Source organism: Dermacentor albipictus, chromosome 9, assembly GCF_038994185.2.
Source record: "Dermacentor albipictus isolate Rhodes 1998 colony chromosome 9, USDA_Dalb.pri_finalv2, whole genome shotgun sequence".
Taxonomy (NCBI): Eukaryota; Metazoa; Arthropoda; class Arachnida; order Ixodida; family Ixodidae; genus Dermacentor; species Dermacentor albipictus.
The window spans coordinates 68,245,859-68,260,525 of NC_091829.1; the positions used below are offsets into that span (position 1 = coordinate 68,245,859).

General features: G+C 48.6%; 1 protein-coding gene across 2 annotated transcripts in view; it reads right to left on the reverse strand.

Annotated features, from left to right (window-relative positions):
• Positions 1-3,759: 3,759 nt before the first annotated feature.
• LOC139050116 (uncharacterized) overlaps positions 3,760-14,667 on the reverse strand; it is a 31,239-nt gene continuing 20,331 nt past the window's right edge. The window contains exons 2-3 of one of the 2 annotated variants that reach the window (XM_070526331.1): positions 6,327-6,771; positions 3,760-3,872 (exon numbers count right to left, since the gene is read on the reverse strand). In XM_070526331.1, the coding sequence (XP_070382432.1) occupies positions 6,363-6,771 (409 nt within the window). In that variant the 3' untranslated portion in view covers positions 3,760-3,872; positions 6,327-6,362. Of the gene's footprint in view, positions 3,873-6,326; positions 6,772-14,667 lie in introns of those variants that run through there. The other variant, XR_011508795.1, reaches the window with a different exon arrangement.

Sequence of the window (14,667 nt, forward strand, 5' to 3'; positions counted from 1 at the left end):
AATAGCAACTGCTCCGTCAACGAGACGGTAGTGTTAGACACTGCCAGTTTGTTTGGTCAGCGAATTTACCACATTCTCTTTTCTTTTGTTCTCTAAGGTTACTCCGGTTATTACACCTACAGATGAACTCTGCACGCCTGTGTAGCACGGGTAGAAGGGGGCGAGAACTGACATTTTGCTCGTGCAGTAATAAACCACGCATAACACATTCAATGAGCGCCAGACTCTTGTGTCATTCCAAGCAAGAAATGTCAACCGCGCCGACGTTTTCAAGTGGTTGTCAAGACACTAGTAGGAAAGGTTGCAGTCCTGTAGCGCTTGTTTGCCCCTTTCGCCGGCATCGGCGAGAAACGTTCGATCACTGGCTGTTGTTTTTAGCGTAGGCGGTCGCTTTCGTTACGGATATTCGACCAGCGATTTCAGTTTGCGTCAAAATTTGGAATTCTGAGGCTTTACGTGCTAAAACCACTTTCTGATTATGAGGCATGCCGTAGTGGAGGACTGCGGAAATTTCGACCACCTGGGGTTCTTTAACGTGCACCTAATTCTAAGTACACGGGTGTTTTCGCTTTTCGCCCCCATCGAAATGCGGCCGCCGTGGCCAGGATTCGATCCCGCGACCTCGCGCTCAGCAGCCCAACACCACAGCCACTCAGCAACCACGGTGAGTTTCAGTCGGCGTTCTGCACTGTAAGGGAATACAGGGTTTTCCTCTTCCGTTCATGCTTACCACGCGCGAACTATATATAGCCTTAGCTCGGGACTATTCAAACGCATGTAAAAGGCAGAAATGTTTTTAAGAGACAAGCAGCGCACCGATTTGAATGAGATTTGTTGCATTAGAGAGAGAAAGCTAAATTCTAGTGACTTCATCAAACCATATTTTAGCTGTAGCTCCAACATTCTTTTAAGATTTCTTTAAGTTTACAAATCTCTAACTCTGCACCAAAAGCAGACATCGCAGTCCTGTAAAGCGCAACCATTAGAACTTCTAAAGCCCACAAAACTTTCATATACGAAGTTACAGCTTGCTCAAATTTGCTACAATATCTAGAAGGGGTTCCGGAAAAGTCCCACTCCGATACTGACGGTACATTTGGTACGCTTCAGATTTATTACTAGGTGTAGCTTACAGAATCGTGGTGTCATGTTTCAATGCTGCCCTATCAATTTGTAACCGTGATAGACCACATTTTTTTTTCAATTCTCAGGAACATAAAATAAAAAACTCATGGCGTAAATCAGAAATATACTCGCTACGGACTGTATATTTTATCGCCTTCTTTTAAATGAAATAAACTGCCGCAATTTCTAGGATGCAGTTGCCGAGAAAAAACTATTTCTCTTCTCCCGTTCATTTAGAAAGGAGCACCCGAGCTAAAGCTTCATCTTAAGGCTACACTTAGGAAGAGCACCGGCAGAAGAGCACCGACATTTTTTTGTAACCAGTGAAAGAATAGAATAAAGCTGAGTTGCACTGTAGCAGTGCAAATAGAGCGGACAAAATGCAAGCCGTGCACGCACAAAAAGTAGAATGGAAGTATCCGGAACAGTACCTGTGGCATGCACGTGTTTTACGTATAGTAGGAACGTTTGGCGCTTTTCTTGCCAAAACGTGTCGTAAGAGGGCCATATAATGAGTTCACTGCACACTCTGAAGGCGGTTGCACCTTTTGTGGTGTGCATTTGTGCCAAAACGATAATAGTCGTCTGTCTTGCTTGCGTCTCCTTTCATGAAAAGTCTGCACTCGCAGCTTTCCTGTTAAAAATACTATGTCACCCTGATAACGCACCTGCCCTTCGTGACCTGGAAGTACGCTGCGTTGAAGAAAGGAAAGCGCGCAAGAGGGATGGCGATTGTTGGTATCAGACAAGATAAGCCCCAATGCTGTAAGCTGTCTTCTTTTAATTAGACCACGCATATATATTAGCAGTGTTCTAATCGTAAACTTTGCCAATGATATCGTACTCGAGAAAGGTGACCTTCAAACATCTTATTGAATGCCGAATGTTTCCTCAATTCCAAGCGAAGTGAAATATCAAATCGTGTGGACTCATGTTGGTAAAATAAGTCTTATACTTAAATATTTTTTCACAAATGCACGTAACGGCACCTAAAAGCTTAATACTGGTAGATTGGAGGCCGAAAAATTATCAATAGCTGCTTTCGGTTATCCGATGCATGTCAACCAGATGTACGCTATGTTTGCTGAAGAAAAAAGCGTGATACCACAGCACCGTATATCCTTTTAATGAGATGAAAATTTGGTGAGACTTGCGAAATAATGAATGGTTTTGCCTAAGTACTCGCAAACAGCAAAATCATATGCTTCACAAAAGGAAGACATTCTTATTGAAGAAGATGAAATTATTGTGCAGAAAATAATGGTCTATGGACTCACTCCGAAAAAAAAAGTGTACTTCTGGGCAACAGCCCTCTCCATGCAGCAGATCCATCCGGAAGCAGTCTTTCACGTGCATCTGTATATCTCTCCCGAGACACCAACAAAAAAGTATCATCGCTCATATCTCCATCACAAACGAATATCACACTGCTAATAGTGAATTGCGGAATCAAATCTGAATCAAGTAGCAAGGCCCATTCACTTTCGACAACGATAAAAATACGTTAGTTTTAGTATTCCGGTGGTTGTCTCTGGATCACTGAACCAATGCAGTTCACCGAAATTCGGATTGAAGCAATACCTAATGCCTGCCGCAATGAAAGGTTGTATGCAGACACTGTACGTGCCTTATACCAAAGGTGGGGCCAGCAACGAACCACTCGGCGCCCACTTCATGCCCACGCAGTAGCAACCTGGGTGCCAATGGTATCGCAGCTGTTCATCATAGTATTCACCACACTTTTCGGATTCTTCTGTTTGAATATAAGTGCACGGTAAAGAAACCCCAGGTGGTCAAAATATATGCGGAATCCTCCATCCCCACGCAAAATCACAACTACGGCGTGCCCCCCAAAATCACATCGTGGTTTCGGCACGCAGAGCACCCACGACTGATGAATTTAAATTTGCCGCACGGATACTACGTCTTGTCAAAAGCACAATGACATCAGTATTAATTTTCACAGCGCCATCTCTTCGTCACATTTATTAGTTCACGACGCGACCTCTACTGCTATTTCAGTTACGCATCGGAAGGTACAGTTCCACAGTTCCCCCTTTCTATGTATTCTGTGGTCTGGATTCAAGAACCAGGCTAGTAAAATGTGTTTAGAAAAAGAACATTTGAAGAAGAGAAGATACGAGCACTGAGTCCCAATCACGGCACAATTCCACCAGGACGATAACATATACAAAGCACGAAGCATTGTATACATGGCACGTTTTGAAAGAAGTGTGCGAGTCCGCACTGACTAAGATACATCTACATGGACCCACGGAGACGCACACTTACACATAAACTAATTGTTACTTTACAAAAAATGATGTTCAACATATACAGTGCACGCAATGGTTATGTAGAATGATGATGTGACTTTACATAGTTTTGTAGTGATGCAATGAGAGGTGTATATACAAAGATGATCATGCATATGAGAGTACAGAGAAACCACGCACACCCACATACATGTATATTCAGTTAATACTTCTGATGGCCTGGCTGCAAGAACCAGGCTGGTCGAAAATTGAGCCGTACGCGTCCATAAGCCACTGACAGAAAATGGCATATCCACTGTCGAAGTAACTCCTCTTCCCCAAGAAAGAACAACTCCTCTGACGAAAACGACGACAGTAGCTCAAAGTAGCGACTCTCCAGAAGTGGAAACAGAGCACGGCGACGATGTCCAGCAGCAATTGCCTCGCACTGGTTACACCACAGGCAGAAGGGCCCCGCAGCAATTAAAAGTCCTGCAAAGCGGCAAGGTGAGCAGCGACCATATGTAATAAAGCGGTTAACTCTAAGGGCATGCAAACCAGCATGCTCGGTCCTCCAAAATACTCTAGCAACAGCGCATTGCATCAGAACGTGCTTGTTGGATTCTTATAGGGTGCAACTGGGACACAACGAAGATGGCACTATGCCCCACCGCTCTAGTCATTCACGCATTGGCAGCACTTGCCACTCTAGACGCCAGATGAAGTCGCGTAGGTGGCCAGGCAGAAATAGCGCCATTATCCCACCCCACGACAGAATATTGGAGCGTGTGTGGAGCGCTGGGCAAACTAGAGGAAGCAGTAAGGCTGACATTGCATTCGCACCACGGCTTTCGAAAACGTCTACATCAGGAAATACCTGTTGCACGGGGCAATAAAATGCCACGGCCGTAGAGTAAAATGCAGGTACCTTTAACACTTTTGGTCTAGGATTTAAGTGTACGTCCGGTAGCATGCACCGAAGTTTTGTGCCAAGGAAATAGCAGGCGAGCTCACGCGCGGAACACTGATGACGCTGTAACAGGCGGAGCAGAAATTGCAGAGCAAGCAGCCGGCAGCGGGTAGACGCGGATGGAAACGCGAACCCACCGCGAGAGCGTGCTTGGGCAAGCGCCGCGCGACAGACCAGTTCTGCACTGCCCGACCAGAAGAACGACCCAAGAAGAGACTGCAATGACCTAGCAACCCGTAATGGCGGTGCACGTCTTAAGAATTGTTTGGGAGCCCGAATGTGAAGAGCAGCACTCCTTGGAAGCCATAACGAGGAACCCTCCCACCTGCTCAAGGTATTGTTCTCAATTTCGATCGATCTTTTCTTTACCGTTTGCGACAATTGTTAACCCTGCGTAACATTCCTAACAAATTCATTTAGCGCGCATCTTTTTACTTGTTCAAGACTGCGATCTTGTTGGATACAAGTTATGTAAAATGGTGGGATAATGTTGTGAACAGTGTTCCTTTTTCCAGAGGAATACACAACCACATTTTTTTTGCAGATTTCATTTTTGTGCCGCAACCAGTGGAGTACTAGTTCAAAGAGAATCGTCGCTGTCGATGCAGACTGCCTTAAATGGCGAGCTGCAGGACAGAAACAGCAGGACTGGTGCGCTGCGTGTCTCGGTGGGCTGTACAGTAATCACTGAGCACACGCCGTGGTTGCTCAGTGGCTATGGTGTTAGGCTGCTGAGCACGAGGTCGCGGGATCGAATCCCGGCCACGGCGGCCGCATTTCGATTGGGACGAAATGCGAAAACACCCATGTAGTTAGATTTAGGTGCACGTTAAAGAACTCCAGGTGGTCGAAATTTCCGGAGTCCCCCACTACAGCGTGCCTCATAATCAGAAAGTGGTTTTGGCACGTAAAACCCCATAATTTAATTTTTAGTCATCACTGAGCGTGGTTCGATCCGCCGGTCGCACGCAGACGTAAACATGCAATGGTTGCCCGAACGCTGCAGCATAATCGGCCCGTACAATCTCCGTCTGCCCTGCATTCTTGCACTACGTGACGTGGCAACTCACCGGAGCATCAGAGCCACCGTCACCCTCATCTATGACCCCGATCAAGAAATACGCATTCCAGTGATCTCCGAGCACACTGCATTGGGTTGCTTAAAGAGCTGACAGTTCTACGCTCTCGGATGAGAGGGGGCATCAGCAAAGGAACAAAACAAAGACATCGGCTACGTTTGCGTCGCTACACCATGTGTAGTGGAAAATGCCTGTAGTGTTTTAAAATTTCCAAAGCAAGCACGGGTAGGTTTAGATCCCAGTGACAGGCACCACTAGGCTCACAAAAACAGAAGCATCACGAAAATAGACGGGTAACGCACTAACTTCACAGTCTGGTAACCTTCACCATAGAAGGCCAAGTCACCACAAAAAAAGAATAATAAAGAAAGGGCATCTGGCACTCTCTCAAATCACCCCATTCACACAGCTCGTGTGTCGAGCTAACAGTATCACGACACCATTTCCACAGACTCGTGAGCCAGTAGTGGTATCTGCGACGCACTGGAACTAATTATCAAAAGTTGCACACGCGCAGTATTTCTGCGCCCATCCTCACACGCATTAAGATTTACGTGTATACCCCGCAAAGCTCGAACACAGTGGCGCTCTGCAACTGGGCACAAGCATAACGGTGGCTCGCGTAGACCGAAAGTGCGGTTAATTTAGCACATCGCATCGACACACCTGGAGCTAGCGACAGTGCTCAAAAATTAGCAACGCTATCTACAGAAGGAATTAGCACGCCTTCGTACAAGTTCGATAACCTTGGTTGTCGTAAAAGTTATTAAACACCAAGACACAAATCTTTCGAAACGGAGGGCAAAGTACAAATTAACACGGCCCCAAGACTTCCAAAGAAGTCATGGAACCGTGAAGGGAAACCAAATAGAAAACTGGGGAAAAACTTCCAAGCACATTCTGCCGTTGTCCCAAAGCGCAGCCGTCGTCCCGTCAGTCCAGCTGGTTGCAGAACACCGCTGCTCGCATCGGACTCTCCCTGGCGCAAGCGTAGGCCTCGCTGAAGCCGCTGAGCATTCGGAGCATCTTGTTGCCCTTGGTCAATTCGGCCGAGCCGCAGTGGTGGTACACGGTGGCGAAGAAGAGCAACTGTCCCGGGCTCAGGTCCTCCAGACCGGCCAGGGGCAGCTGCTTCTCGGTGCCGGACGCCTCTCGCATTTGCTCCAGAAACACCCTGTACGCCATGTGGATGCCGGCCGTTGGAACCGCGAGCTCCTTCCCGGCGTTCTGGGCAGCGCACTCCAGGAAGGCGGCAATCGCCGGTGGAGTTGCCACCTTCTGGGCCTCGGCGAAGAAGATCTCGGCTGTGACTGAACCCAATGACGTGCCCAGGGAACCGTACCTGCACCCCGTAAGACCGCTTGAGGGTCGCAAACATCTCACGTGACCCTACTTAGCAAAAGGAGCATGTGACGAAGCAATATAATAATGCAATGGCGCTTTAGCAGTATATATATATGCATGCTCTCTTATCCCCATCTCTATTTCTACCAGGTGACTCACTTCCCCCACATCAGACATATCTATTTTTCCACTTCGACCCGCCACAGTGTTAACGCATTAATAAACGGAATCAGAAACGATCCTTGCAGCAATTGTATGCCAGAAGGAGTTCTGGACATAGGAAGCGGAAGCGGTGCTGTAAAAAGTCGCTATGAAGCGTTCCGTATCTTGTTGAGCAGTACCAAATTTCAGAAAAAGATGTGGGATCCCTGAATTGACGCAGGTATTTTTGCCCCACTCAGCCAGGCATGTTTCTGAGCAAGATTTATTCGTCGCAAGCGCTTATGTGCCACAAACATAATTATGAACGTGAGGCTGGGAACTACAAAACAATAGCCTGCTTTCCAATCACTAGAGTTCACTGTCGTGAAGAGCTTGTCGAAAAAAAAAACGAAAGACTCGATTCTCTTTTGGGAACACCATCAGGTGGGGCCTAAGAACAAACTTTACCGGTATTTCTTATTGCCTAAATTCGTTCTAAATGAAGACTATAGTATGTTGGAACAAGGTCGGCAAAGCCGCAGGGCTGGTACTTGTCCAGTTTTCCCGATACATTTGAATAGAACATAAGCAGATGAAGCGCGCCTACGGTGGTTAGCGTAAATGACGTAATTCCCACCCCGTCGCCTCCCAGATTTTTCCGTGCACCGCGAGCGCCACGCGTTCTCGGAGGTCCCGCCTAGGAGCCGGACTGGTCCTCAGCGTCATTTCCGTCGAGCGGCAATCTCGGCGTTTTTCGTTTTCTTTTTATGCGTTGCATATTGCAATCACTCAGTTCAGCCCTTGGGCGCGGCCGGGCAGCCACCATTGAGGGGATGAGCCATTATGCGTTGCATATTGCAATCACTCAGTTCAGCCCTTGGGCGCGGCCGGGCAGCCACCATTGAGGGTATGAGCCATTGTTCATTGCTGCGCGTCTCATATGTGGGTCTATTCTCTTTTAAGTTTCCTATGTTTGTTATTAAGTTGCTTCTATTTTTATGCGTTGCATATTGCAATCACTCAGTTCAGCCCTTGGGCGCGGCCGGGCACACTCGCGCAATATGCAATGCATTCTTGGCTTAACCAAGCTAAGCCTGGCCATTTTTTTTTCAGTTTTGGTGATATTAAAAAGCTTTTCGTGACGCATTCACTCGTACTTCAAAAATGTAAAATTTTGAACAGAGGTTGCGCCCCACCTCCTCTACATTATCGGTGCCTTTCTACGCGGTCAGACATTTTCATCGCAGTTGGACTTTACAGAAAGGTGGATTTAAGCCCGATCTGTAACCAATATACTGATCATTTTGAAAGCATCGAAAATGTGGTATTGTCCGCAAGAGACCGAGAGAAATCGACAGCAGATGGCATGGGGTTGCTCGATCCTCCTCCATCTGATGACAGGTTGCAAGAGCAGCGCGCATCAGTTGAGGCGCAGGTAGTGGGAGTACGCGTGTCATAATATTTCGTTGCCGGTGCCTATGTACTTTCGCCTTCTCCGCCACGCTTTAACTACGCAAGGGCAATCATCAGGCTATCGTGGAAATTTTTGATGCCGTAGTTATAAGCAGCGTTCATGACAAACTTGTGGACGCTCCGCGAGTAGCACTTTCAAACACAAAGAAAAGGTGCAGTCCAGCGCCCATCGCGTCTGTTTTGTTTCTTTGTGCGCGTGTCTGCTTCAGTTTTGCGCGGTGTATAATAATGAAAGCTCCCGCCACACCAACATTCCTCCTTACCACCGTGACGCCTTTCATTCCCCATTCGCCGCCAACACGGCTTTTTCCGCGGAAGAGTTGGCAATCCTACTGTCGCAGTGATCCTATATACTCCCGTTTTGTCTAAAGCGTTCGTTGAACTAGGACTACGAAAAACTGTTCATACAAGTCAGGTGTCGGCTGTTCAAACTGTTCCATGCAAGTCGGTTGCCCTCTCAGAAACCGGCTTTCGTACTTTGCGAAAAGCACGACACGTGCACCATGCTTCTATATCAAGGTACCTAACATTGAGTGAATGGTAGCCTTCTAAGTACTGCTTACTGACGCTAACATTAAGGCAAAGTTGGAGCAGCAGATTGATCATGGTGGTATCATGAAGATGGGAACATGACATGAACAACAGCATTTCGAAACCACCAAAAGAAACATTAGGTTCGATCATTCCATGGGTGCATGGCTTCTATTATAGAAAACAAAGAGCTTCGACGAAATTTATTGTCTTTCAATAGAATCGGGTGCCCAATACGCGTCTGTCTCCACGGTAACGTGGAGCAGCTACTTTCAGTCACGTAATTTACTTGTTAAAACTAAATTCTTGGGTTTTAAGTGCCAAAACAAGGATTGGCAATCATGGGGCACGTCGTAGTGGGAGACGGCGGAATAATTTTGACCACCTCGTATCGTTTAAAGTTTACCCAATGTACTGTACACGGGTGTTTATGCGTTTAACCACCGTCGTAATATATAATAATACTGGAATACTGGGACCGTATTGTAGTACGGTGGGAAAGAAGCACAGGTACGTACACTTAAGATAAATTGGGCGTACTAAAGAAATAGCTGTAATAAATGGACATTGTCAACATATTTCATAGAATATATGTGTTATCAGGGCAAGAGTTCAGCTTGTAAAACTGTGCCTTGTGGGATTCCTCGAGGTTCCATTATACGGCCATCTTTATTTATATGGCACATAAACGACATAGTTAACATTCGAAGTACTCCTTCGGTTGTATCATATGCTCAACACACTTCCCTATTCTTTTTTTTCTTGGTGCAAATCTTTGAGATGTATTTGCGCATGCAAACACATGGTTTCATAAACTGTCCTGCCGGTTATATGCAAATGAACTGTAAAGAAACAGTCGCAAAACAGAACGTGCCATATTCCGGCCAAAACAAAGTATAAGTCGATACCTAACAGTTCAGAACTGAAATATTGCTAAGCGCGTAGCTTAAATGAAATTTCGAGCTATTTCTTCTCACGGGAACTTAAACTTGTCTAGCCGCGTTGAACTCATTCGCAAGGATATTAGTAAGACAACAGGAATAATTAACATGGCACAAATGTATGATTCGATAAGTTTTAAAAGACAGTTACAATCTTGCGTGCATTACTGTTTTCCCCTTTGGGGTAGTGTATGTTAAAAAGTATACCTTACGCTCTTATTAACATCACTTAAAGGACTATACGGTCTATAACTTGTACTTTCGTGAACACACGAAACCTTGCTTTATAAAACTACGCATACTGCCCAGTTAACAATTGTTTAACTACATGTCTCGCCCTTGCGGCTTTCCGGCTGCGATATTTGAATCGCGAGCGATTCGATGTTACTGACTGCGAAAAATGAGGCAGACAAAATTCGAGACAAGATTGACCCCGCGACCTTGCGCAACCCTAGGGAACGCAAACTTTACTCTCTCAAATTAGTTCTTTATTAAGCAGTAATTTCTGTCCTACTGAAGAAACTGAACGCCATTTCGTCGGATGGGCTCCACATCTGCTCCGCACAGAAGCTACATTTTCGGCGAAATCACCTCCGCATCCAGATTCTACGTAATCATCGTGTGCCTGAAGTCAGCCCGAGCACGTCAACACCAAACTTGAGGGTGTAAGTGCTATATTTTGCATTTTACGGCCACATCAAGTTTCGAAGCGGGGCCGCCCCGCTAAACCTACTTCGCTAGTGGCGAGGCCTAGCAAAGGCTTCGGCCGCCGCACCGCTGCAGATGGCGAACGCGCTGCTCAATGCCGACGCCGACAAAGCCCACCAATCGTCTACCGGGGCCCCGGAGGACGAGGACATGGAAATTCGCGAATCCCAAGGACTTCTTCCGGCCGCTGAGGAGAACAAAGAAGACAATGAGCCTTGGATCAATGTTACCAGTCGTGCCCGTCGCCGTCGGCTGCAGACACGCTCGACCACGCCCCAACTTTCCCGAACGCCACCGAAGCCCGTTCTCCGCCACAGCCGACCGGCGATTCGCAAGCCCCGACAACCCCCCCCCCCCTTCCTGCCGATGATTACAAGTTGGCGGTTCGTCCACGGAACGGCCTGCAGCTCAACAAGGTGAGCCCAGGGAAGTTGGTGGACGCCATCACAAATGCCGCAAAGCTGCAAATCGGCTCCACCGGATTCAAAGTACGCATCGACGAAGACCAAAACATCCTTGTTCTGAGCACTGCCTCAGAAGCTACGGCCTCGGCACTAAGCAAGATGCAAAAAATTACAATTGATGCAACAACATATGATATTGCATCATACGGAATTTCCCCCGATAACTCTTGCAAAGGGGTAATACACAACATCGATCACGACACCACGCCCGAAATGTTACTTAAACGCATTGAATCTCCCGGATACGAGGCGCTAACATGTAGAAGACTGGGAAACACAACCACCATGGTGATCACATTCTTGGGAAAAACAGTGCCATATTACATCGAATTTTCCGGCCTTCTTCTGCGGTGCTACCTCTACAAGAGAACCGTGCCACATTGCCGAACCTGCAACGAGACAGGCCACAGAGAGGACGTCTGCCCGCGGCCACCCGCCACACCCAAGTGCAGAGAGTGCGGCACTTCGCTAGCAACGGAGCAGCACGAGTGCCACCCTCGGTGCTCTCTGTGCGGCGGGGATCACCCGACAGCAGCGAAAGCCTGCCCCAACAGGTTCCTGCCGCCCGTCAACCACCGGAGACCGCAGCAGACCCCGAGAGCAGGCTCCTCGTCTCCGAGGCCGCGTGGCGAGCACTCAGCATCCCGCAAGTCGCGGTCCCCGAAACGACGCGGAGCTGTCCAGGGGAGGAGCAGTTCCAGGCCGCGTTCCGGTTCCAGGCGTAGGACCTCATCGCGACGACGGACGCCATCCCATGGCAGGACCTCGAGCCGTGGTCGTTCCTCAAGCGGCAGGAGGGGAAGCAAGGGAGCAGCGCAGGTCACGCAGCAGGTGAGCTGGGCACAGGTTGTTTCTCCCAAAGCTCGTCCCCCCCCCCCCCTGTTGACACAGAGCTGGCACAGGCACATGCCCAGATTAGGCGTCTCACTGAAGAAAACGCAAAACTCAAATCAGAAATCACTAGCGTACATGCAGAATTCGTAGCACTTAAAGATGAATTACTTGGAAGAAATAGCACTACCCATACACAAAACACTTCAACCCCACCCCCGGAGAAGCGGAAACGGGAAGAACAGCCAGCTCAAAAAGTCACTTCAAACCCGACACCGCAACGAGCAACCGCGCAGCCTACTGCACCGCAGGGAGTCATACCCGTCCAATACGCCACTCTCCAGAAGGTAGAAGAGGTAGTAGCAAAAGCTATTCAGAGCCTTCAGACATCCCTACAAGCTACCATGCAGCAACAACTCACAGCTATACAACAGTCAGCGGCACAACAACAACAATACGCAACTCAACAACAACACTCTAACACTCAGTTGGCGGAACGCATCATGAGGCTAGAGGAACGCATACTAGCACTGGAAGCTCGTCAGAGCCGGCGCCCCAAGAAAACAGCTCATCAGACCCTACCAGAATTGCCAGATTCTCTGGGCTCCCCAGAACCCCATCTTGTGCATGCATCACCACCCCTTGATAACCAAGATGGCTCCGCCTCAACATATATGCAGTAAGCGCGGGGGCTCCTCAGGCGAAACCACGGTGTGGCAGTGGAATTGCCGGGGCTACAAGAACAAGTATGGATCACTGATACAATACATCGCTACATCAACAAGACCACCCGAAATCATCGCACTGCAAGAAACGAACACACACGTCCGCCTACCCGGATACGTCACTTATGGCACCGATTCAGGCAGCAGCCTTCACACCCTGGTCAGTAAGAAGCTAGTGGCCGTTCAACACCATCTCCAGCAATCCGACCCGCTTGCCATTCTGCTCGAAATTATCCCACAGGCAACAAAGAAGAAGAGTCCCATGTTTGTTCTAAACGTCTACTGTCGGCCGAAAAGCGCGCCATCGGTCCTCAAACTGGTTTTGGAGCAAGCCACGCACGCAGCACGCAACCATCCGCTTCTAATTGTGGGCGACTTCAATGCAGCCCACCCCCTCTGGGGTTATACGTACACCAACCCCAGGGGAAACATGCTTCACAAAGTTATTGAGGACATGGATCTCACACTCGTCACCGATCCAAAGAATAGCACGAGGCTCGGCACAAGTGTTCAAAGAGACACGAACCCCGACTTAACCCTCACCAGAAATATCCCCCAAGCTTGCTGGACCAATCTGGAGGAGTACCTAGGCAGCGACCACGCGCTGCTAGCCACCACTCTCCATGGGCTCGAATACAAAGCCAGGATAGGCACGGCTCGCCTCACGGATTGGACCAAGCTGCGGGAGATAAGAGAAGAAAGAGCTGCGAACGAACAGAGCCAACAGCTTCCGTCAATTAAGGACTGGATCACTCAGCTTCAGAAGGATGTGAAGGCGCACACCAAAATGCTTGAAACATCCACCACCACTCCAAGCATCGACGCTCGCTTGCTCCACATGTGGGAAGCCCGGCGTAGCCTGCTGAAGCGTTGGAAAAGGCAAAGTTTAAATCGCAAGCTCAAGAGGCGAATAGCACTACTCACACAAGAGGCTGCGGAATACGCTACCACACTATGCCGAGAGAATTGGCTATCCCTCTGCGACAGCTTGAGAGGAAGACTGAGTACTTCCAAGACGTGGAAGTTATTGAGGTATTTAACCAACCCGGCCAGCAGCAAAACGGAATCCCACCACAATATGGCCCGAGTAATTCACCAATTTCCTGCAAATGAGGCGGACCTCCTTTTGGCTCTCAAAGCCCAGTACTTCCCCACACAGCCATCGGAGCCTCTGCCACCCTACACCGGCACCCCTAACGAGCTCCTAGATGAGGACATTCATCTACATGAAGTAACAGCGGCGATAATGGGCTTGAGACGCCACACAGCCCCGGGAATGGACCAAATTACCAATAAGGCACTCGTAAATCTTGACAGCCCCTCGCTACTAGAGCTTACCGCTCATCTTAATGAAGTATGGAGGAAAGGAAACCTTCCCGAGGACTGGAAAATAGCCGAGGTTCGTCTGATACTGAAGCCAGGCAAGCCACCAGCCATTGAGAACCTACGACCGATCTCCCTCACTTCGTGTGTAGGAAAGCTCCTAGAGCACATCGTTCTCAATCGGTTACAACCATTCCTGGAGGACTCGGGGAAACTTCCAACAACGATGATAGGATTCCGTCCACACCTCTCAACTCAAGACATCCTACTTCAGCTGAAAGAGGAGGTGATTGTACCAGCGACACGCAACTCCCCCACGGCTATCCTCGCCTTAGATCTTAAAGGGGCGTTCGATAACGTCAAGCACACAGCAATCTTACAGAAGCTAAACGCGCTGGGCTGTGGGGCCAGGACGTACTCCTATATCAGAGATTTCCTCTCAGATAGAAAAGCCATCCTAAAGGTCGGGGACAAAGCCACAAACCCCTTCCTACTGGGCGGGCGCGGCACACCACAGGGCGCAGTGTTATCCCCTCTCCTTTTCAATATCGCCCTAATAGGCCTACCGCCGCTCCTCGATAACATCCCAGGGATCCGGCATGGCCTATATGCTGACGACATTACCATCTGGTCGTCCACAGGGTCCATCGGGGAAATGGAGAACCGCTTGCAGGAAGCTGCAGACGTGGTGAGCGACTATGCTAAGTCATGCGGGCTCAGCTGCGCCCCCCAAAAGTCGGAGCTACTCCTGGTCTCA